The 24,250-nt window shown below is 40.6% G+C and overlaps 3 protein-coding genes across 3 annotated transcripts; 1 reads left to right on the top strand and 2 right to left on the bottom strand.

The window, feature by feature from the left end:
• The first annotated feature begins 347 nt into the window (after positions 1 to 347).
• Positions 348 to 3,955, top strand: LOC141910493 (uncharacterized). The gene is made up of 4 exons (XM_074801186.1): positions 348 to 453; positions 920 to 2,532; positions 2,982 to 3,189; positions 3,779 to 3,955. Exons 1-4 carry the CDS (start codon positions 348 to 350, stop codon positions 3,862 to 3,864), a joined length of 2,013 nt encoding a protein of 670 aa, XP_074657287.1. The 3' UTR covers positions 3,865 to 3,955.
• A 781-nt stretch (positions 3,956 to 4,736) lies between these two features.
• Positions 4,737 to 8,002, bottom strand: LOC141910492 (uncharacterized). Its single transcript, XM_074801185.1, has 5 exons — positions 7,994 to 8,002; positions 7,254 to 7,373; positions 6,441 to 6,668; positions 5,073 to 5,167; positions 4,737 to 4,767 (listed from the first exon to the last, which is right to left on the bottom strand). Exons 1-5 carry the CDS (start codon positions 8,000 to 8,002, stop codon positions 4,737 to 4,739), a joined length of 483 nt encoding a protein of 160 aa, XP_074657286.1.
• Positions 8,003 to 16,170: 8,168 nt separating this feature from the next.
• On the bottom strand, positions 16,171 to 23,935 carry LOC141910491 (uncharacterized). The gene is made up of 6 exons (XM_074801184.1): positions 23,861 to 23,935; positions 23,290 to 23,350; positions 21,571 to 21,722; positions 20,701 to 20,928; positions 19,686 to 19,795; positions 16,171 to 16,229 (listed from the first exon to the last, which is right to left on the bottom strand). Exons 1-6 carry the CDS (start codon positions 23,933 to 23,935, stop codon positions 16,199 to 16,201), a joined length of 657 nt encoding a protein of 218 aa, XP_074657285.1. The 3' UTR covers positions 16,171 to 16,198.
• Positions 23,936 to 24,250: the final 315 nt, after the last annotated feature.

The following is a 24,250-nucleotide window of genomic DNA, read 5'->3' as shown; positions in this document are numbered from 1 at the left end:
AAAAAAAACATCGTCTTGAATGTATTATCGTGTATCGTGTATCGCGATGCGTTATTCCGGTTATGGTTACCAGACGACCTCAAATGGTTTTTTTCGAAAAGTTAGTCAAAGTAAGAGGATGGCTCCGAGAATATCCGAATCAAGGCTGCATCCGTCTGAGTATATTACTTTATGTACTCCAATGGGATACCCGTTAATAGAATTTCCATCATTTCCTTAAGTTTGATTGTTATGTAGCTATGTGGTAAATCTTCTGATGGAGAAATCTGGAAACGATGGGAAAATCTGGATGGAGAGGTGATGTTGTGTCGGATTCTGTGAGCTTTTAGTTTATTCCAGATACGAATATGGAGAAAATGATGAAAGTGTTGATGTTACTTTGCGTTCTCGGTTCAACTGCGAACGCGGGACGGTATTACAACCCGTATCATCGATATATGCGGGAACCATACGGTAAGATGAGATTTTGAATTACGGCTGGCATTGTTTTATGGGGAAAATGATTATATATATTCTATCAAATTACTTAGACAAAAAATCCGTTGGTGCGCAGATGGCTTAGACTTAAGCCCATACTATGACCATCTTAATTCTTTTGACAATCTAACATTACGCCGTAGGCCAATTCTTTAAGATCAAAATCGATTTATCTTTTTTGCATGAGACTTTACAATTAGTGTACTTTGGCATAACGGATCTATAGTACTGACTTAGCAACAGTCTTAGACGATGTTCGTTTTATAGTTTTGCCAATCTAATAAATTAAGGCTAGTCTAAGCTCATTTTCTTTAATAAAGCTAAATCTAATAACTCAATATTTTTCTCAAAGTCTCGACTATGGGCCCGATCCCGGCATATTTTGAAATCCGATAAACGAACATAAAGAAACTTAGGCTCGAACTTAATGCGTTTTTTTCAGAGCCTGTGTACGCGAGGCCGTGTAAGAAATCCGATAAAGTTTGCGTGTTCACCATTGAAGTGAAACCGGTTCTGACGATGGTTTGTAACGGCGTTCTCGTGTACACCAACAACGGCACGCTCTTACCCTACAACGTCAACCCAGACGACGCCAACGCAACGGCCATCGATCCCAATTGCGTGGTAATGCAGGACGGTTACAGAGAGCCTCACTTAGTCATCACCGCCAACGGAACGATCCCGGGGCCACCTATCGTCGCCTGGGAAAACCAAGAGATCATCATCAACGTACACAACCAGCTAGTCGCCCAGGCCACGAGTATACATTGGCACGGGCTTCACGCTAAAATCTGGCCGTGGTACGATGGCGTGGCCTGGGTGAACATGTGTCCGATACACCCCGAACAGATCTACACGCACCGTCTACTGGCGTACCCTGGCGGTACGATGTGGTACCATTCTCACGTGGGCGTACAGATTTCGGATGGCTTGTACGGGCCTTTGATCATCAAGAAACACAACGATCCACTGGTAGCAGACGACTTCAACGTCATGTTAGCCGACGTCAACCACAGACACGCCAGTACGGGCTGGTTCCTGATGGTCGTCCTGGGAATCTTCGACCAGATCAAGGAGAGATACGACGACCACGCGTCGACGGAATTCCATTCCGGCCTTATCAACGGTAGAGGGCGTTTCATGGACGAAAACGGCACTTTTCTGACGAACGGCCCGTTGACCGAATACTGCGTGCGCCAAGGTAATTATTACCGGTTCCGATTGTTTGGTTCGCAGGCCGATTCGTACTTTATCGTATCCATTGACGGGCACAACATGACGGTTGTAACGTCAGACGGCCAAGATTTGAAACACACCCTCGTCACGCACGTGGTAGTTACTCCCGGCGAGAGGTTTGACGTATTAGTGCTCGCTGACCAGCCAATCGATAACTACTGGATCAGAGCCGACAACGGCGGTTACCAGGCGCTCGCCATTTTACGCTACAACGGATCGACACCTGACGTCGATCCGTCGAGTCAAGCGATTGAATGCACCAGCTCTTCCCCTTGTAACATCGTCAACTGCGACGCGCCCCATTTCGCGCCCGACCAGCACTTCAACTGCATTCCGATGAAATCTCCGACATCGGGTCACGTTCCCGGGACACGTAAGTCAAGAATGAGGGAAGAGTTTTTCAATTGGAGCATGCAGAAAGGCGCCCGCGTCAACGGTAACAAATTCCGACGCCCGGTTTCGCCGATTCTGACACAGTCGACCGAACCGCAAGAGCATCGCTGCACGAAACCGTGCAAGTCGGGCAGGGCGTGCCTGTGCACGTACAGCATGCAGCTGAAACTGTACCAGGTCGTGCAGATGGTCTTCGTCAGTTACGGCGCGGGTCGCGGTCACCATCCGATACACACCCACGGAATGCATTTTCACGTGTTGAAAGTGGCGCAACCAAAAAGGAACGACACAACAGGTGAAATCATCGGCGACAACGACGATATCGTCTGCGACGAAGACGTATTCTGTAACCAACCGAGATGGAGAAATACGACTTGGGGCGGTAACAATATTCCCGGTTTGAACCTGCATGATCCGCCGTTTAAGGTAAATAATTATTAATCGGAAAATTGAATAGCTGAAAATGTGATAATCGCTTTTTGTAGCTTTGAAGAAAATAACCCACACAACTGTTGGAACTGGATCCAGAGTCAAATTAAACCCACACAACCTGTGGAACTGGATCCAGGGGTAGATTAAACCCACACAAATATAAAACTGGGTTCAAATTTAACCCGCACAACTGTTTAACTGATTTGGGAGGCACATAATCTTAGGGCCAAAATAAAACGTACAAACCATTGTCAAATGTAACCCTAAACTTGGAGAACTAGGTTTAATGTAACATTATACTAAGGGATCTATTATACTTTTCAGACCCAGTTCCGCGAGTTTGTGGATGTTTGCAGTTTCTGGAACTGAATTCAGAGGCCAATTGATGGTCGCACGTTTTTGGATTCTCCGTAACTGCAAATAGCGTTTCTGTTTTTTTTCAGGACACGATTAACGTTCCCGAGGGTGGATACGTCGTGGTTCGAATGAAAACTAAGAATTCGGGTGTGTGGCCAGTGCACTGTCACATCGAAGATCATCTGGGCGCCGGGATGATGGTATTGCTCGAAGCAGCGAAACCATTCTGGAATCTAAACAACATACCGCACGATTTCCCTACATGTCGCCATTTCACGCCGCGACAGACGAGACGTAAGTACCAGAAAATCGATTGAATCTATCACCAGATGACGTGGGCACATCTTGCCGTAGAGGTTGTGCTAGTGTAGGGATAGGGGATGACAATTCGATCCAAATTCAGTTGAATTTTTGATTATTTACCATTTAATTTTTTTACTGTCACATCAAAAACCTGGCAAAATTCCAATTTTACGTTTTCTGTTGGTAATTTGAACGAATTCGTGAACGTGTGTCGCAAGTGTTTTCTGGTGGTTGATCACTTGCCACAGTGCTACAAACTCATCATTTGTAACTATGGTAAACTGTTAACCCGACTTGAAAAAACGTGTCAGTCCAGAACAACTTGGAAATCTACAATACGAATTGTGAATTGTAAATTTAGCTTCATTTTGATGTAGATTGAATTGCTTGCTATTGCGGCCATGCCGACGTCATGCGTAATGTTTATACATTATAAGTCATTTCGACCGTCGAATGGCTGTCCTTTTCCTTTTGTCGCTTGCGCTTGACAGGACAAAACGACGGTCGATATGTCGCACTATGACGTCACGTGGATGACCCATACATATTCATTCAATTTTCTTGTTATTCGTCGTTGCAGCGAGAGACATTTTGGATTATTACGGTTACAGCACCGAGGCCGAAAACGACCCGTTTAGCAGTAGAATCATTTATGCAAAGAAGTAGTAAACACCGGTGAATACGTACGACCTCCGTACGACGACTGAAAAACATACGTTTCTACTCTGAAATATATACATTCGAAATCAATTTTGAATATTAGAGCAATAAAAATAGTAACAGAAACCTAAATTTTAGTTCTTCCATAGTTTTAGCATATCGGAATATTACATAGCTCACTAAAGGCTTAACATTTAAGTCGATAGAAAACGGATACCCGCCAGATGGTGTAACAAACTTGCGAACTTAGATGTACATAAATCCGGTACACAGATCCCTCCAATAATTAGTATGCTGTAAATAGTGAATGTATATATTGTTGATAACTTTGTAATCTTTTATTAAGACAAGTTAATATTTTCTGTTGATTATAAATATTGTATACGTTATATAAAACTCCCTCCATGTACCATTGAAATGAAGTGTAAATTAAATCCTAATCAAAATCCTATTCGAATCCTAGCTTTGCGCCATACCATAGCCAATGAGGTTATCCGAGGGACGTTATTGCTGTATTGAAAACTAAACTAAACTTACTAAACCAGTTCATCGCGGAACGAAACTCGATGTTTTCGACTTTCGGAAAACTGCATAGAAATCGTACAAGCCCTTCTCTCGTATGAGCTTAACCGATTTTGAAAACTAGCCTCTTCCCTTTGAGGGACTGCAGCGAAATGCGACATACCCACATGTGGAACTGGCTTCTGGATGATATCAAGTTTCACTCGACTCGTAGTATAGAAAAGATTAACAGACGGATATTTCGGATACAATTTTATTCAGATTGAAATAGATTTTTGAATTGATAGAATATCGATTGCTATGAATGTGATGATTTCGAATGGCCGATGGATCGTTACTAGTAAGCCTGCATCGATCTAGTACGCCTTTTCGCCATAACAATTTCCACTGGAAAAAAAATAAAATGAGAAATGTATGTGTATGTAGGAGAACCCATGGATTCGTTCTAGTCTCTCACACCCATCACAGTAGCCAGGGGGTTCACCAAAAACCTAAGTGTTTCTAGTCATTCATTTCCACCACAGCTGTGGGGGCAGTTCACAAAGAACCTGTGTATGTTCTAGTCACCACTCCCACCACAGCTATGATAGGAGTTCACCAAGGACCCACGTGTCTGTCCTAGTCTCCCACGTCCACCACAACTATTCCCTAAGAACCCATATCTGAAGATGATATCTATGGTATATACTTACGCCGGTGTATATTGGCAGAATACCAGTGTTCCTTCCGCTTGTTTCGTACATTTTTTGTATGCGCAGCCGACTTTAGTTGTGTTCTTCCAGACGACCTGAAATAAGTTCAGATTATTGAATAAACCAGCTCGTGACCTCGATCGAGGCCTCTTATTCACCTTTTCAGTTTATCTATACAAAAAACTGAACTTCCAGTGTCCATTATGTTAACATCGTTTAGATCTGGTTGACCAAGGCTAACCCTATTGGATCGTTCATTTAGTTTCACGACGGGACAGCCTTTGAAATGTTGTCCGCACACTGGGACCCGAACCCGCTTGTCACTCAGCACTGATAGCGGATGCGAACAGCATCACGCCTTATCTCACTGAGCTATCGAGACCGCTTGGTAACGCATTTATAGATTAATAAGGAATTCACAAAGCGTGAAAGGTAAAACGGTTGTGCTGCGTATCATTACCGAAACTGTAATGCACGCTTCTATAGGCTTTACCCTTTCGGTACAGATCGATTAGTACTCGAAACGCACAACGCTAAATGAGATGAGAAGATACACAATATCCGTGTATGATGAATAACGAGAGAGAAATCCCACAATGAATTCAGCCGAAAATGAAAAATTTGATATTAGAATGTTAATATTTCGAGCAACGTTTCGGCTAAATAATATAAGCCATCATCAGGCGTACTCGACGTTGCTCGAAATATAATCATTTTTAACATTGGACTTTTCATTTTTGGCTGAATTTATTGTGGGATTTCTCTCGTTGCACCGCTTAAGTACTCTGCAGTGTAGACGCACTGAAAGGGCTTTTAGTTGTCTTCCTGCTAACACTGCTTTAACAAATAAAATGCATCAACTCGGATCCACTTCTCCGCGGAATTTTTTGAATGACTACTTTTGAGCACTGGTCGGTGCCCGAAATCGAAAATAAAATCATAATTTGCAGGAGACACCCTTTTTCAACGGAAAAAGTCTTAATCTTGCCGTTTTATCTCTTGCATGACTCTTATTTTCTATTTGATGACCAATTTTCAAGAGAATGCGCACTACGCCATGCACATATCGACGCTGGACTAGTTGCGAGTCAATTTGGACTGGTTGCCTGTCAATTCAATAAAAATATTGAATATATACTCAAATACATACTCAAATTCATCCTCAGGCCTACTTTAGTATGATTTATACGCAATTCGTTGGCAATAATAATATGATTTAAATATGTGTTATATTTTTCTTCAAGTAATCGATAAAGCTTCAATTTAGTTTTCTTGTATAACCTTGTCCTGCGGCCCTTTCATCTTACCTGAAGCAATCCGTGATTTACGTAATCGAGGTAAGGCCCTACACGTAATTCGGAAGCCTACCTGTGTGTAATGCTGACATACGCCGCCTTTGCATTCGCCGGTTTTTTTGTCGTAATATTTTTCTTCGTCGTTCCAACCGCTCACTGCGAATGCAGCAGCATCGGTGCCATCCTTCATTGCCGAGTGCAAGGCGATGTTCTCTCCGTATTTGCCTTTAGTGTCGGAATGTTTGAATTCGCACTTCTTGGCTAAACGTAGCGACGCCTTTTTCAATTTATCATCCCATTTCTAAAATGGATGATCTATTTCAGCAAAATTGGCAAAATTCGTTTCGACTTGTTTGGGGCGCAACCTTACCTTAGTTAACCCGATACTCAAAATCTAGTGAATGAAGAATGTTACGTTTTAGAATGTATTTATTTCTTGCCTCTGTAATTATGCTAAACACTCTTTTGCTCCAAATATCGTGATAATGTGGTACAACCACACGAACCCCGGATTAATGAGAGACCAGTGAAAAACGGACTGATTGACTGCTATGTTCCACCAGCCGACCGACCGACCGACCGACCGACCGACCGACCGACCGACCGACCGACCGACCGACCGACCGACCGACCGACCGACCGACCGACCGACCGACCGACCGACCGACCGACCGACCGACCGACCGACCGACCGACCGACCGACCGACCGACCGACCGACCGACCGACCGACCGACCGACCGACCGACCGACCGACCGACCGACCGACCGACCGACCGACCGACCGACCGACCGACCGACCGACCGACCGACCGACTGGTGAGAGACCCCATACTCGAAAGACTGACTAATTTGAATCAAGGCAGGATAGACGGTTGGATACTTACCAAATAAGACAAGCCTATTTCTTTTCTTATAACGTTGTGTCCTTCCAGCATTTCAGTCTCAAAATCAGATATCGAGTCAGCTAGCACGTATTGGCCTATCACCAGAACCAGTAAAAGTTCCTGTGAAAAAAAGGAAGAAATGCTCAGATACCATCATTCTATTTATGTATAGTTCGTGGTCAAAGAATAACTCGAGCGTCGACGTGGTAGGTCTCTGTAAACCTGGCGGAATTTCGCCCAAAAGAGAAGCACTGCGTTTGCCAAATTGGAAACTTTCAAGAATTAAGTATTTTTTGCATAATGTTGAAATAGTTTCCACTGTGGTTTCTTCGTCGAGGCCTAACATCAGAAAATTACAGATTTCACCATTGCTAGATAATTTGGCAATACGTTTCTTTGTACGAAAAATCATATCGTCTAAAGCTGCGAAGTCAATATTTCCGAATGTTAGCAAAAACCTTTCGCGTTACATAAGTCGAGTATTAAATCAATGTTGCGAAGAATATCAATTTTCAAATTATATGAGATCAGCAAAGGTACACGCGGCACATAAGATATTCGAGAAGTTTTAAAAGTTTTCTTTCAAATCATATCGTATGATGATATACCATCACAGAAGGCCTACGTACAGACAGCTTGTAAGTTTTGAATATAAGGAGCGTCAATCCGGAATCAAGGCCGGTTTCACTGAGAAATCGGAGATTAAAAAAAACGCTCCAGGTTCCCCGTCGTCAGCTCACCTTTATCATAGCGAATATCTTCGAATAGAATTCTGCAAATCCGAAATGTCTCGAATGAATGAGGAAAAACAGTCAACGGTGCGATCATAAATAGAAATGTTGTACGAACAGGTGCTTTTTCTGTGGACAATACGAATTGTTTGCAGCACCGGCCAGGCACAATCAGAACAATACGGAAACTGCGAATGAAGTTGCAACAATCGTTCGATTCTGTGTTTGTCGAGTCCCCTTGATCTGGATGTCGTGGCGTGCCCAGACCAACCAACCGACATAATTTTCGCCGAAAAAAAAATATTTTGGAATAAACACATTTTAGCTGTTCACACTCATTAGCCTTTCGCAATACAATGATAAGGTTTTAATTTGATTTTATCTATGATCAGAGAGAACATCGAAAATCGAAAAAGGTTCGGACGAAATACTGAACACATGTGAAGTGTGGATGATCAGTTATTGAAAGTGTGCTGATAGAATGTCTAATACCCGGTATCTGTTGTTTGTAGTTCATTTTCAATTAAGAATGTGTCAGGTGAAATCCTGAACACAAAGTGTGGACGATCAGTTTTCGACATTGTGCTTAAAATGTGTTTGTAGTTCATTTTTATCAAAAAATGTGATAAAAACGTATCAGGTGAAAATTTTTTTGAATGGAGATATAAGATTATTTTGTAAAGGTAACCAGTTTCTGGCTATCGAGAAAAATATCCTAAGAAATACTTATGAAATGAAGAAATTGTTAAAGAACTTTGTTAACCAATGAGGTACTGACATACCGCTCTTAATATCGACTTATGACGTGTAGGCCCTGAAATGCAATTGCCAGTCCAAGAGCACCAAAATAGCTATAACGTCGCGTGTGGGCTTTTTTATCCATTCGACAAAATGCCCATTATGCAGAAAACCCTAATGTTTTTCTCGTGATTATTGTTTTTCTTCCCCTTTCCAGCCAGCAACCGTTCATAAAATATATATCCTATCAGTTCTGACTACTAACAGCTAACAAGCCCAATGTTAGATTCTGACAGAAATATAACAATAGACCCTGAATCGGTAGTTAATATGTATTTTCTGTCCATCCTAAGTCACGATTTACTAAAAAACGCCCCGTAAATCAAATCCTGTTTTGGATACGTATACAATTGTTGTAGGACATCGCGCGGATCGTTTCTTCATGACTTCATTTAGGCGCCAAAGACAGAGCGTGGCTTCGTGAATACACGAATACACCCATTTCAGTAACGACCTCCATTCCTCCAATTTCAACACCAGCTTCGATTTTTCTTTGTCATTTTCTAGAATATCCTTCAATTCGATTAGATGTAGAAAAACAGTTATCGCTGCTTTGCGTCTATATACGATAATCGATTTAGTCAAAAGCCGACGGCAGATCCTCACGGCGTATTCTCACAGAATCCCCGATTTGAAAATAACGTTACTTGGAATTATATATATCACAGGCTTCAATCATTCAAACACACATTCACGAGTGAATTATTGTAGCGCAGCCTTTCTTATGCAGCTGCGAAATGTGTTTTGGATTTTTTTACAGCCTTACATAGAGAGAAGACCACAGTATATATAGCAACTTATTGTTTTGTGTAGAAATGTATTGTCAGTCGTGTTTGTAAAGTAATTAGTCATATTTCCTCACTGTTTTGGTTATGGCTTGGTTTTGCTCAAATTGTCTACTCACTATCTATTCACCTTTGTTTTTCATACCTTAGTTTTTTTGTTTTTAGACACCCAATAAACTGGTGCCTATACAATGAGAAACTATTCCAAGATCCATGACCAAACAAAGGATAGATTTCGTGCAAACAGGTAAACATTCAAAAGCGATGTTTGTTTTTAGTACCCCCTTTAGATCAAAATGTCTCAGGTGAATTCTTGATCACATGTGGCGTGAAAACGCAGGCGATCTGGTTTTTAAAAGCGTGCTGATAAATGTCTGATGCCTGGTTTTTGTAGTTCAATTTCAATTGAAAATGTCCCAGGTGAAGTTCTGAGCACAGGTGACGTGTGGACGATTCGTTTTGAAAGTGAGCTGATATAATGTCTGATGTCCGGTGTTTGTATAGTTCATTCCCAATTTAAAACGTTTCGAGTGATTCTCTTAACACATTTTAAGACTAGTGTTGATGGTAAGTTTTTTACTGTTGTGGGTATGGATTCGCCACCAATGTTTCAGTCGCGTATATCTACCAGTGTTGTGGATCCGGGTTGGGTTCTCCAACTAGCGTTGTGGTAATGATTCTCTCAATGATGTTGCGAGGAAAACTCTCTTAGGTCAGATCTCAGTCCTTGGTCTTGACTTTCTTACACGGCTCCCGGATATAACTTAACAATATCTTAAGTTATCTTTTCGTTTATTTCCTCTTACCAGGTGTATACAAGATCATTCCCCGGAGCTCTCCCTAAAACCTCTCCAGCCTCCCTATAAAGCTTTCTTAAACCCTTTTATATTAGTTTATGTTTAGTAACGTGTACAGGCCCTCTTCCACACATGGCTTGGAATTCATGGATTCCTCCCATCCATGTATGGGTGATGACGTATCTGCACACGTCACAATTATCTAATATCCCTTTGCACTCATCAGAGCTCATGGCAGCGCCATATTAGGTTTACCTACGTAGATACATACGTCAGTTCCAGACTTGTTTATTTATATAACTTCTATTTATGTTTATGTATGACGTACGCATCAACGCAGGTTGTCTGGCAATAACAACACTGGCCATGAACTCCAGCTTCCGTACATTTATCTAAACTACTAAACTATCTCCACAACATTACCATCAACACATCAACAAAACCGGTAAGCATACGGTTGTATGTCTAAAAGTCTGGTGTTTGCATTTGCCGTGTATCAACATATTTATAATTTATTCATGAGAACAATGCGGAAATTGCGAACGAAGTTCTAGTTCTGTTGAAAACGTTCGATTTTGTGTTTATTCGGTCCACTTAACCAGAATGTTGTAGCACGAGTTTATATCCCACATCAACCGGCTGCCTTTTGACATGATATCCACAACACTGGTACAAACACAATATTTAATGTTCACACTCGTTAGCCACTTGTTTATTTTCATCGCGATTAGGCTCGAGCCGTTTCTTGACGCATTGCCTTAAGGCGAAACGATCTACCAACTAAGCGCGCCCGTAAGGGCTTACGAGAAATCGAAATCTGATGCGAGGTCACTAAAACATTGTCAACGATTAACACATTTTGTTCTCATTACCACCGTGCCTAAAGGCTGGCTTATGTCGACAAGCAACGTGACGCCTACCGACGCAACTGGGTTTATCGCCGATTAGCGGCAACTAGCGGCCTACGAGAGGCCGCCAGTTGCTGCTCTATCGGTTCGACATAAGCCGGCTTGTGATGGCAACGCGACGCCTACCGACGCCTACCGATTCGTCGCAAGCCGTATCCGGCTAGTTGCCCATGTTCTACTCCGGCCTACGGTAGGCGGGCAGTTGCTTTCGGTCGCAGCCGACATAAGCTCATTTGCGACGCGACGGAACTGAGCGCAGGGGTTCCAGCCAATGAGAGACCGCATATACATAGTACAAATTATCACCGCTAGTTAGCGTCAATCGTAATTAGTCATAAACTTTCAAATTCAAGTAGTTCAAAACGTAAACCAAACCTTCAGCACGGCAGAGGACTGGACCAAAGATCTAGAAACGAAATTGGTAGAATTATGGTGTGAGCGGCCATCTTTATAGATGTCGCTAGCACGTTGTTCAAATTTATTCTCAAAATGCTTATCACGTGACCATTTGAGCCGTTGCAGTCGCAACCGACATAAGCAGGGAAGCAACTGGGAAGATCTCATATCCCGCTAGTCGGCCTCAGTTGCTGCGAATCGGAGCGCAGTCGAAATAAGCTGGGCTGCGATCGCGGTTGCTCTCAGTTGCGTCGGTAGGAGTCGGTAGGCGTCGCGCTGCTTGTCGACATAAGCCAGCCTTAAAGCCTGGCGCACACGGCCGACAGTTTCGAGCAATTCTCGAGCAACCACCCGAATTGCTCGGCGTCGAACGAAGAAATCGCTCGTCTGCGGCAAGGGGCGACTGCGATTGCTCGTTGTCGAAAGGAATTGCTCCGTGTCGCCCAATATCAAACATGTTTGATATTGGGCGACGGAAAATTGCTTGTCGCCGAGAAATTGCTCGGCGATCGCTCGGGAGTTGCCCGTGTGCGGTAGCTGGAGACGCCAAGCAACGAGCACCTCATCAACCTAGCCAATGACTAAACGAATAATTATCATGTGATACTTCCAAATACGGCATCACCCGGGATAGGTGCGTGGGCATCTTGACAAGTCACATGATAAAAATGTTTGGCGCGAAAAATAATCGCCTCTCCGTCGCCAGTGGTCGCATACGGGCGACACCTAGCGATCGATTGCTCAACGGTTGCTCAAAAATCAGTCGCAGCAACCGGCGACTGCAAATTGCCTCGTGTGCGCCAGGCTTAACGCCGTTCTGGCTATTATCATGATGGACCCATCGTAGGAGAGAGTTATGTTCATCCTCTATCAGATAGTATTCGTCCTTTGTTGCATTTGAATAATTCTAAGATCGATTCTAATGGGATACTGGCAATGATACCGAGGGAAGCGAGGATTCAGTGATAATCCGCCACAATCGCTAGCGACACAGGGTTACCGCGCTTCAATTTCCTTATTGTTCTCATTAGTGAATACATTTTCGACGAAAACAGAACCATACACTGAGGAAGAAAGTGATTGTTCAATATATCCAATGTGCGGACTTGCATGATGAGTTTCGTTTTTGGAAGAATAAAATTCAAGTTCAAATTTCATTGAAAATGAACCGATTTATTCGAGAAACAACGATACAGCAATTTACAGCTTATTTACAGCAACCTAAACTTCAGATCTTCAAAGCTTTTCATTAGCATGTCACTAGAAGCCGCGTTTGTCAGAAGGGCATCGGCAACTCGCCAGATGGCATGACAAACAGTCGGTTGCCCGTGCGTGTAGACAATTCTTGAATTTGTTAAAATAAAAAACCGAGCATCTCGTAGAGACGAATTCCGTCGATCAACGCCGACAAATCACAAACGAAAGAAACGACTGTTTAATACGCGTATGCGACAAACTGTGTAACCTCTGGCTCAGTGGACTAGTAGACCATTGTTCTACGGTACTATGATGTACAAATACTTTCATCATACGAGCTTCCAGAAACAGCGTTGTGAACATGGTGCTTGTCCGTCGTTGATAATGACTTAGACAGGTCGCAAAAACAACAAATTAATCTGGAATTCTTGGATACCGGTAGAAGTTTAACGGTTTTAAGAAATAGCATCTTCTCATTAAAGCCATTACGGCGAACAGCGACAAGACGAAAATAATGTAGAATTGGCTCCTGGATGAATACGTGTTATAGGCCTAACGTTCGTTACCGGAAGTAGGTTTCAGTTTTCGCGTCAGCCAACTACATTTCAATGAAAATCGGTCAGTTCGAGTTTCCAGTAAGCATTTTCTCAAAAAATTGGGAAATCTTGGAAAGGGTGAGTGTGTATAGTTTTTGAGAAAATGCTTACTGGAAACTTGAACCGACCGATTTTCATTTCCACGCTTCCTCGAAATGAAGTAAATGGGAACGAACCGTGCCGCTGTTGTTGTTAATGTAAAATGTGGATTACCAGTTTGTCGAGGATGAGCATATAAACGCCCGTGCACTATATACAGCTATGTGGGCGAGCGGGTTCTAATTTGTGTTAAACGGGATTTGACTTTCGTGCGAAACTAGGGTATTTCTTTGCGTGGCCTTAAATAGTTGGAAAATAATAATAGGCCAACTTCATCATAATAATATGATGAAACTGGCAGGTGGCCACTTTCGATAACAATTTTTCAACCTACGGGTTCCAAAGACGTCACAAATTGATAGGTGTTCATTTGAAATTGAGATGATAAAACGCTACCAGTTCGGTGAAGATCAACTGACCTTCAGCATCGTGCATTTCTTCGAAAAAAATTCTGCTTACCTGAATCGTCGCGATTTGAATGGGAAAAAGCAGTCAACGATACGATCTTAAATAAAAATGTGTATCAAACAGCTACTTTTCTCTGGACGAATACGAATTGGTTGTAGCGCCAACAAGACACAATGAGAATAATTAACGGAAACTGCAAAATGAAGTTGTAGCACTTGCTGAAATCGTTCGATTCTGTCTTTGTCGAGTCCCCATGATCTGGATGTTGTGGCGTGCTTTGTTCCAGACCAACCGGCTGCCTATTGAGATACCGATTGCAGCAGCGAACGAGAAATTTATTGGAATGAACACAATTTTAGATTTAGATGTTCACACACATCTCCCTTTTTCTTGCTATGGTAATTATTCTTGATTTTGATTCTTTAATTTCTAATCAAAGTGTGTGATCATTTCGATCATTTGTCGATGCCAGTATCGATACGTGGGTCTGGTCATCTTTCCTCATAATACTCTTGTAGAATGCAAAGTCTTGACGATCGTGTTCTTGAAGTAGGGTGACAAAACGTATGTTGAGTGATAGATGGTTGCAATTGAGATGAAGGGTGAAGTGCGGACGATCGGGTTTTGAATGTGCTATTAAAATTAATATCTGGTGTTTGTCGTTTATTTCAATTTAAAATGTATCAGGTGAAGTCCTGACAACATGTGAAGTGTTGACGATCAGTTTCTAAAAGTGCGCTGATAGAATGTTCGTTGGCTGGTGTTTGTAGTTCATATCCAATAAGGAAAATGTATCAGGTGAAGTTATGAACACATGCGAAGTGTGGACGTTCAGTTTTTGAAAGTGAGGTGATAAAACATCTAATGTCTGGTGTGTGTACATCTTCTCCTCTCAGGTACTGACCTGGTTTTCAAGAACTTGTCACTTCCCAAAATGCACGTTTATTATCAAGAAGGCAACCACATATGCCCACGCGTGCACTGAAATACACCGATTATAATTGTTGAAAAAAGAATGATGTGCTTTCAAAGTGTGTACTCAAAAAATTCAGTCTGATTACTTCAAGATCGTCGATTTCCTCTTTGCCCTTGCGTGTACTTAAGACATTCCGGACAAATATTGCGAAAGTTTGGATTCGAACACAAAAGGTCGTGAGTGCCAGTGCATCGCTCTAACCACTCCAGGGCCCAGTTTCACGAAACAGTTTAAGCCTAAAACGGTTAAGTTTGAGTTGTTGTCCTAATTCAAAACATGAAGTAACCGATAACAATTACCCAACAAATTGGGTTAAACTTTTTTGTGAAACTGGGCCCTGATGACGACATTTTTTCACTATTCACTGCCTTTCCCAACCGCAACCTTATCCATCTGTACCCTCTAGATACAGGAAATGCATATCAAAAAGCCGCCACTATGTAGGTACGATAATGTGATCTGCATTTGACCAGGAAGTGACGGATTGCCGGTTCCTGAGTCCCGTATCTATTGGATCTAATTTAATTCATTCAATGTATCAATTAACTCTTGAAAGTTCACACTCGTAAAACACAGCGAATTTAGCCAAAAGATTTAGAACGTCAACACAGATTTTATTGCCGGTATGAGATTATGTCAACTAGCTTTTATGCTGGACGGTGCTCGTCATCAGTGGTTTCCAATGGAATAGAACTTATTTTGGAATGTAACGAATTCGAAACAACCGTTTTTGGTTTGAATCCGAAACACGTCAATTCAAGATGAGTTTTATTTATTATGTGTCACAGTGCTTGTTCGAACTCTGTCATATCGAAAGTAATGTGTAAAGGTCTTGCTGTAATACAATACATTTGACGTAGTTGTACCGTTCATATCAGGTTCGAATCGCGACAAAAACAACAACTTTTTCATTTCTATTTGTAGTAGGCCTACTAAAAGATTTGCATATAAATGATGCTTTGTTAGGCAGAAAACCCTTTAAAGTATTGCAGCTAATGTATATTTATGCTCAAAATCAGTTCGCACAGATCGTGGTTATAAACCTACATACATAGCTACAGTAATTCGTGACTCCCGTCAAAAACGATATCGTTTTCACCGATAACAGAAAATATTAAGACAAATTCAATTAATGCATTTGATTTTATTTGAATTCGAAATTTTAGAATCAATAGCTGGTTTAATGGCTTGAATATAAAAACATTTTCGAACTATTCATTGCTAGGGCCGAAATATCGATGCAGCATGACCGATCTAGAACGCCTTTTTGCCTTTCGTATTTCCTCTGAAAGAAATTCAATGAGTCTGTTTTATTCGTTCACTCCCACCACAGCTGTGAGAGGAGTTCACCAAGTACCCGTGTTTCTGTTTACAATTTACAATTACAATTACAATTAGTTTATTGCTCCACAAAATTTACATTTGCACAGAGCACAAAAAACAGGTTCATACATTGTACACGTATCCATGCAGTTTACAGAATTCATACAAACACGGTTTAAATGAAAAGAAATACATGAATACTTATCAATCAACAATAGCTTAAGGCGGGCATTGAACAGTACATATTTAATATGAGTTAGAGAAACTTTGATCCTTGCTGTATAAAGCGAGATAGGTTACAGAGCTGTTTGCCTTTAGAATTTAATAATTGTATCAGTTTGAAGGCACTTGGTCTTATTCTAAAATATGGTTTAATGAACCGGGTGCGAAGATTCTGAAGGAAAGGGCATTCTAGAACAAAGTGGTACTCATCCCCAATGACTCTCATATTACATAGATTACATATTCGCTCTTCCCTGGGGGTACGGTTATATCTTCCTATTTCGACTGGTAGTTTATGGTTAGAGCAGCGAAATCGGCAAAGAATTATTCTAAGATCCGTTGGCAGTTTGACAAGGTAATTTTCGATACCCCATTGGTTTTTAAAAAATTTATAGTACGTGGCGATGCTTGATTCATTTACTATGCTGTGCCAAGTTTGGGTGAATTGATCAGTTAATCGTGTCCGCACTATTAAAGAGAAGAGCTCCAGGTCCGGTGTGTTTTGGTTGTACCATAAATCACCAAGTCCGTTAGATTCCAATGTATTCTTGATACATTTTAACCATCTACTGGTATTATTATTAAATAAGGACTGTTGGTACAAAACCTTGTACATAAAAGAAGAAAGCTTACTATGATTATTCAACAATTTGCTCCAAAATTTAAGCATTCTGGTTTTTACCGTTACTTCCAAGGGGAAACGTCCTAGTTCTCCATAAACAAAGAAGGTCGGTGTCGACCTTTTTAGTTTTAATAGATATTTGAAAAAGGTCAGTTGAACTTTCTCAAGCAAGTTCAAATTTAGAAATCCCCAAATTTCGCAACCGAATGTTAAAACTGGGGTTACCATACTGTCGAAGAGTTGTAAAGCTATGTCAACACTCAAGGAGTATTCTGTTACCTTTTTCAAAACAAAAAACATAGCTTTATTAGCATGTGAAGCTATAGACTTAATACATGTCGATAGGTTTCCATTATAATAGAAAATGATACCTAAGTATCTGAAACTGGAGACTAATTCTATTTTACTCCCATATATGAAAAATTCTGGAGGATTTCGACATTTCCTCTTTTGAAAGATTATTGCCTTCGTTTTATCCAAGTTGATGTCGAGTTTCCACATCTGACAATACTCAAAGACTTTATCGATTGTATATTGTAGGCTTTGGGCAGATTCTGCTAGTATAACGGCATCATCTGCATATAACAATAATAGGAGTTGGAAATAAACATCTAAGCTTTCTTGGTCACGAAAGAACCTAATACCATCACACTGACTTTCAATCAGAAACGGTTCCATATCATTCAGATATATTGAAAACAGAATAGGGGAGAGGTTCTCACCTTGCCTCAATCCTTTAAAACTCTCAAAGTACTCCGAATTGACGCCGTTTACTTGAATACATGACTTTGCATCTTGATAAATATTGTAAATTACTCGTAATATTTTTCCAGTTATACCAGTATTTATCATTTTATGCCAGAGTGCTTTACGCCATATTGAATCGAATGCCTTTCGATAATCGATGAAGATACAAAATAACTTCTTATTGTTTGCTATAAATAATTCAATCAGTGAATTCAAAGTGAAGATATGGTCTAATATAGAATGCTCCTTCCTGAAGCCTGCCTGGTTTTTCAGTAGAAGATCATTGATTTCTAGGTATTCCGTCAGACGATCATTTATCAGGCTAGTAAAAAGTTTCCCCAGACATCTAAGGAGGGTGATCCCTCGATAGTTGTGTGGGTCTTTGGCATCGCCTTTTCCCTTATAGATTGGCTTGATAGTACCAATAGTCCAACTGTCGGGGATAACACCGGTATCTAAGACAGTGTTAAAAAGTAAAACAAGTGTTGGTAATATGAACTCTTGTGAGGCTTTTAAAATTTCGTTAGTTATGCGATCTATTCCTGCAGCTTTGTTAGTCTTAAGTCTTTTCATACATTTAACAACTTCATTTGTAGTGAAAAACCTATTTAATACCTCATCGCCGTCAAACGAAAAGTCAAGGGCATTAAAAAAACCGGAGTAATTCCCCTCATCTGTAGGGGGTTTATTTAAGTCAACATAAAATTTAAAGAGGTCTTCAAGTGTGGTTTCACGTTGTGGATTGTTATCCTTTTTGAAGAATTTCCAATAGTCCCTTGGGTTTAGGCGTTTCATTTGCCGCAAGGTGTTATTCATATTTTTCACTTTTATATTTCTCTGAGTTCGGATAGCTTTTTTATATCGCCTAAAAGCTTTGTTCATTTCTGTTCTATTTAGGTTTGATTTATACCTCCTATTCTCCGTTTCATCTGACGATAGTTTCTCCTCGGCTCTTTTAATCTTGGGCTAAACCCCTTATTATTACTGACCGTTTTCTTACTTTTTACATTTTGTAACCCCATTATTGAAACTGCAGTACTGATCATTATGTCAGTTAAAATATTGCTCGCATCACCAGCATTGATATTATTATCTAATAGTTCTCTATTGAGTTCAATTAATTGGTCCTCATTACGTCGTTTGAGCTCAATTTTATAGGTTTCAACTCTTTGTTTATTCCACTTAATCCTAGCATTTTGATCTACAACTGTCGGGTGGTCCCGTTGTTCTGGTTTTGGTAAATTTCCCCTTCTAATTTGGCAAGATATCGCTGAGTGAACGTCAGAAAAAAGCTTTTCGAATTCGAGTACTTGGAAATCTGTAATGTTTTTAAAAATGCTCGATGAACTGATAAAATAGTCCACAAGGTGTTTTGTGTTTCCCTTGAAGCACGTGCACTTCCCGATATTTCTGTCAACTCCAACTCGGCCATTCACAATAAAAATATTACACAATTTACAAAGTTCAATCAACCTGTACCCATAGTTATTTATCCCGCTATCTTCATTACATCTATTACGGATTCCAAGCCCATCAAGTTCAGCCAAACCTACCACTGCGTCATTAAAAATGAAGTCCAGGCCCAATTCATTTGCTATGAATTCATCATGGGTTATAAATTCTGGGAAGGTTTTTGTATATGAATTAAAATCTCCACTAATGAAGAGATAATTTTCATCTTTTAAAACTTGCGCTATCTCGCTGTTTAAATCGTCAAACAAATGACTTCCACCGTAAACACTAGTTTCGGGTGGCAAGTATATACCTGTTTGAGTCTCTTACTCCGACCATAGCTTTGAGACAGCTCGCGCTTAGTTGTTCACTTACCGCGGTGTATATTGACAGAATATCATCACTCCCTTCAAGTCTAGTCCGTTCATTGTTTTAGGAAATGTTCCTATTCCGCAACCGACATTAGTAGTACTATTCCAAACGACCTTGATGAAGATAAATTTACAAGCGCGTCCATTATCGAGCATACGTGGCTTTTAATCAGGCTTCACGGGTAAAATCCTGGGCCAGGAAACGTGACCCCATCATTATCAATAATTTGGGTGGCGCCCCTCCCAGCCTAGGGGCTCATATACGCCCAAAATCTTGCCAGTTAAAAACCTACATATAGAAAAATCTGATAGTAGAGAAGTGTACCTGACGGTCGATTTTCTTGAAATTCCGCCCTATGATTTGGATTGAACGTATGTAATTCAAATGCAATTAAAAAAGAATTTTGAATGATACAAATTTCATTAAAACCAAACTAACACGATGCAGGGAAACAGAAACATATATTAATCAAACCGGCTTGATCTCGGAAACATTGATTCCCGAAATTACGTTTCTCGCTAACGCCCACGACTGAGGGAAATGTTCAGATCAATAGTTTGTGTTTCCTGTTTACGTGTTTCATTTGGGTTTGGCGGGTTTGATTTTGACGAGTTGACCTTTGGTAAGATGCCTTCAGACTCGTAGTTCAGTGGTTGGTTCTATAAATGCTCAAACCTAAACCTTTTTTCATAATAAGAAACAAATAGGATAATTTAAATAGTTGCCAAATTGCAGAGGTAGAAGAGGTAGAGGAGAAGTTTTCCATAAATTTCCCTGCAATGTGGTCCTGAGTAAGTCTTAAAAGTCAATAGTGAAGTATTTCGAAGTCTTAGAAGTATTTCGAGCGAGAGCAAACGGTAAGGATCGCCTATGAACGAATTCTTTATATCGACGCTGAAATATTCATATTGACAGGGTGAATACTCTTCGATGAGTCTCGTGTCCAAACCGCCAGAATCCCCCTCCCAAATACGACCCGCATACACTGTTTATCAGTAGTACACGATCAAAGGCTCACCTGAGTATAATGTCCACAAACGCCGCCTGAACAAGCCCCGGTTTGCTTATTATAATACTTTATTTCGGCGTACCAGTTGTCCACTGCCGATTCAGCAGCAACATCATCCGCTATGTCATTCGTGGAATACGTCGCGTAGATGTTCTCGCCGTAATTGCCGGTGCTGTGTCTAAAGTTACATTCCTCAGCCAGCGATTGCGCCGCCTCGGCCAAACCAGCGTCCCATACCTTCGACAATTAAAAACGAGCACATATTTATTCACGAAAGACGCTGCTTTAATAAGAAAGCGCGTTCAAGATGACATGACATTAGTTTTTCGTCAATGTAAGTCGACAAAACAAGATTAAAAATTAAAGTCGTTTTAACAAGAAAAAACCCGTTTAACGGTGTTCTAAGATGAACTCGTCCAAACGAGGATAAAGTCGTTTAATGAGAAAGAAATCGTCAAAACGAGGATTAAGCCTAACCGTAAAGCTTTAAAATCGATTGAAAGCATTAACTTCCATGTTTTGCTACCTAAAAAGCCAAACACGCGTGATAAAGGAAACACGGCAACAGGAGATCGAAACATGTTTGCGAGCGTTTCTCTGTGCCATGTGCGTTTTCTAGAAACGAAAATATAGTTACGAGATCAATTACACATTTCTTTTCGCGTGTCTGTGCTTCCGTGTTTCTCAGAGTCGTTTGCTTTGTAGGCTTTATTCGAATAGCCGTCCGGCGTTTTGCTACTAGCGCCATCTGCTGGGTTCTGGAACTGGTTAGGGAGGCTTGAGGTTATTTTATGGTTAGCAAGGGTTATTTAATCTTAAAGTATGGTTAACGAAATGAAATCTAATGTATATTATCGTTATTTTTGGCGGGATACGTACCAGAGGCCCAACTCCGTTGACCACGAGGTAGGTTTCACTTCGTTTTTCATTGTGTCTGTTCAGAATAGCAGTGTTAAAGTCAGCACCATGTACACCGACTGCATTCACCAAAACGAATATGAGTTCCTGTAGCGATAGACTGAGTGTAAGGACTACATAGTAAAAAAAACAGTGCAAAAACAAATTTAGGTAAATCATGGTGGCAAAAGTTGAGCTGAATTAAAAGTATAGATATTTTTCTCAATCGCCATCGTTGTTCTGCTTGACATGATAAAATAAACGACCATTTGTGCGGTAGCGTCAACTCAGTACATTTTACTTTTGGGCATACATTTGTTATAACGTATAAACAGCTGATACAGATGAAATCATGGTGTACTGTGTAGTAAGCACGTTTTAAACTTTGATGATATACATGTTTACTTCATGGGTTTCCCTATGACTCACTAGCGCATGGCAGAATAATATACTTACGTCTCGGTGCCGACATCACGATTTCACGAAAAAGAAAAAATATTTACGAGAATGGAGAGCTTTGTAGTCGGTCGGCCACATATATATTTTTGAAAATAGTTATTTCATCCACAATTTTGAAATAGGGTCGGTAGGCAATTTTATTTTATTTCGAAAATAATTATTTGAAATGACGAAATATCGGGTCGGTCGGGCCCGAGAAACAGGGTTTTCTTTTGGTGTGGCCTTAAAATTCGTTTTCTTATTTCATGGAGGAGAATATTCGGTATATTCTATTTATTGGACGATATGTCAACATTTCATTCTCAATCACGATGTCCCTAAAAATGAAATTGAGTCCATGGCGATCGTCGAAAATCAACTCCCCTGGACACCAATTGTTTTGGTATAACCTTCAAAAACCAGTTCGTCGAATACCGGTACCTACCATACCTCTAAGTGACTATTTACCCTGATGTTAAATTTGATTCATGAAAATATAGATCGTCAATAACGCTTAACTTTATTAAAATGGCCTTCTTCGTGAAACTGAATGATAAAGATATTTTGTATTGTACAGTAGCTCTGCCCAAAACGGTAACGGTCTATTCGGTAATCCGTTCAAATTGGCAGAATGATAGAAAATATTTTCTGTCCACTGTTTGTTACCGTGTCCGTCGTATGTAATCGTGTTATTACTCGGAAGCAATAAATCTGTATTGAATTGTCTATACCGGTAACATTTGTATGCTACTGTACTTGAAAAGGATATACCGATGTATTATGAAAATAATCTAGGCCTTTTATTCTTCCACTTGATCTCCCACGAACTGCTGTTTACCGCTGACCGTTAGACCCGATGCGCTATATACTCCGCAATCTCGAGTATCGGGTATCCGGTATTTAGGTGTCCGGTATCCGTGATATTCGAACAGCCTACAATTTGTGCCACCAAGAGCTAACAGAAACGACCATTCTACATTAAAAGGATCCTAAAAGCCACGGTTATATCAACTTTAAACTTCAACACTACCATAAAACCAACAGTACGTTTTAATATTTTCTCTTGAAAAAACCTTTTCATTTTAACTTATAGTTAACGCGTACGCCGTAGGGAAACGCTCGGAAACATGTTTCTCACGCATTTATCAGCCGGGTTTCCTTGCATCGGCTTTACGCGTATTACTGAGTTTGCTCAGAAAAACAAAAGACCCATTTTGAGATATACGTAAACCAAACAACTTTAGTGTTGTGTGTCTGACTTACCTTTAACATTGCGGATTTCTTCGTTGATGTAACGTTTTCCGACGAACAGAACTGCGCAAATCTGAAACGGCGCGATCGAATCGAATGCAGAAAAATAGTCACCGAGGAAATCGTAAGTAGAGGAAAAACATACTCGAGGGAAAACACATTGTACAGGTGTCTTACGCCGGACAATACGAATTGATTTGTACTGGGAATCAAAGACAATAAGAACAATGCGTCAACTCCGAACGATGTTGAAGCACTTATCGCTGAATTATTGATCGATTCTGTACTTGTGTACGCATTGAGTATCTGGATGTTTAGGTAAGTTTTCTATTGTGTTGTCGTTGCAGGCCAACTGCATATTAACACTGAGTATCGCGCTGAAGTTGGGATTAGCACTGATTTGCCCTTTGCTTTATAAAATGTCCACTTCGGATTCGACGTCAATAACACAAGAAAGACAGTTGGTCCTAATGCGAGTCTTCAGATATTCATGGATTTCATTGTGAAGCTTTGATGACCCCTATTTTTGAACGGATGAATGATGATGTTTGTGGGCCATTTTCGATTGATGGCGACCTCAAACGCATGTGGTGAAGTGTCTACGATCAGTTTCCGAAGGTCCTAATAAAACTTCTAATGTCTGGTGTTTGTAGTTCATTTTCGAACAAAATGTGTAAGTTCTAAACACGCAAAGTGTAGACGATCAGTAATGAAAGTGTGCTGATAAAATGTCTAATGTCTGGTTTTTGTTGTTCGATAATGTCTCAGGTTTCGTTCTGAACACATGTGAAGTGTGGACGATCAGTTTTTGAAAGTGTGCTGAGAGTGTCTGAAAGCGTGCTGAAAGTGTCTACTGGTGTTCGTAGATCATTTTCAATTAAAAATGTCTCTGGTGAAGTTCTGAACACGAAGTGCGGATGATCAGTTTTTTAAAGTGTGCTGACAAAATGACTAATATCTGGTGTTTGTAGTT

This window comes from Tubulanus polymorphus, chromosome 9 (assembly GCF_964204645.1).
Source record: "Tubulanus polymorphus chromosome 9, tnTubPoly1.2, whole genome shotgun sequence".
NCBI lineage: Eukaryota > Metazoa > Nemertea > Palaeonemertea > Tubulaniformes > Tubulanidae > Tubulanus > Tubulanus polymorphus.
This window is presented reverse-complemented; position numbering and strand designations above follow the sequence as displayed.

Bases quoted from the DNA above. Each gene is read 5' to 3' on its own strand.
- LOC141910491 (XM_074801184.1), bottom strand. From the start codon at position 23,935: ATGAACTACAAACACCAGACATTAGAAGTTTTATTAGGACCTTCGGAA. The intron at 21,723-23,289 runs GTAAGTCAGACA...TTTACTATGTAG, and splicing joins AGAAATCCGCAATGTTAAAG to TCCTTACACTCAGTCTATCG. The intron at 16,230-19,685 runs GTAAGTGAACAA...AATTTCTTTCAG, and splicing joins TTCTGTCAATATACACCGCG to AGGAAATACGAAAGGCAAAA.
- LOC141910492 (XM_074801185.1), bottom strand. The intron at 6,669-7,253 runs GTAAGTATCCAA...CATCCATTTTAG, and splicing joins AAATAGGCTTGTCTTATTTG to AAATGGGATGATAAATTGAA. The intron at 4,768-5,072 runs GTAAGTATATAC...TTTTTTTTCCAG, and splicing joins TTCTGCCAATATACACCGGC to TGGAAATTGTTATGGCGAAA.
- LOC141910493 (XM_074801186.1), top strand. From the start codon at position 348: ATGGAGAAAATGATGAAAGTGTTGATGTTACTTTGCGTTCTCGGTTCA. The intron at 454-919 runs GTAAGATGAGAT...CGTTTTTTTCAG, and splicing joins ATATATGCGGGAACCATACG to AGCCTGTGTACGCGAGGCCG. The intron at 3,190-3,778 runs GTAAGTACCAGA...TCGTCGTTGCAG, and splicing joins CACGCCGCGACAGACGAGAC to CGAGAGACATTTTGGATTAT.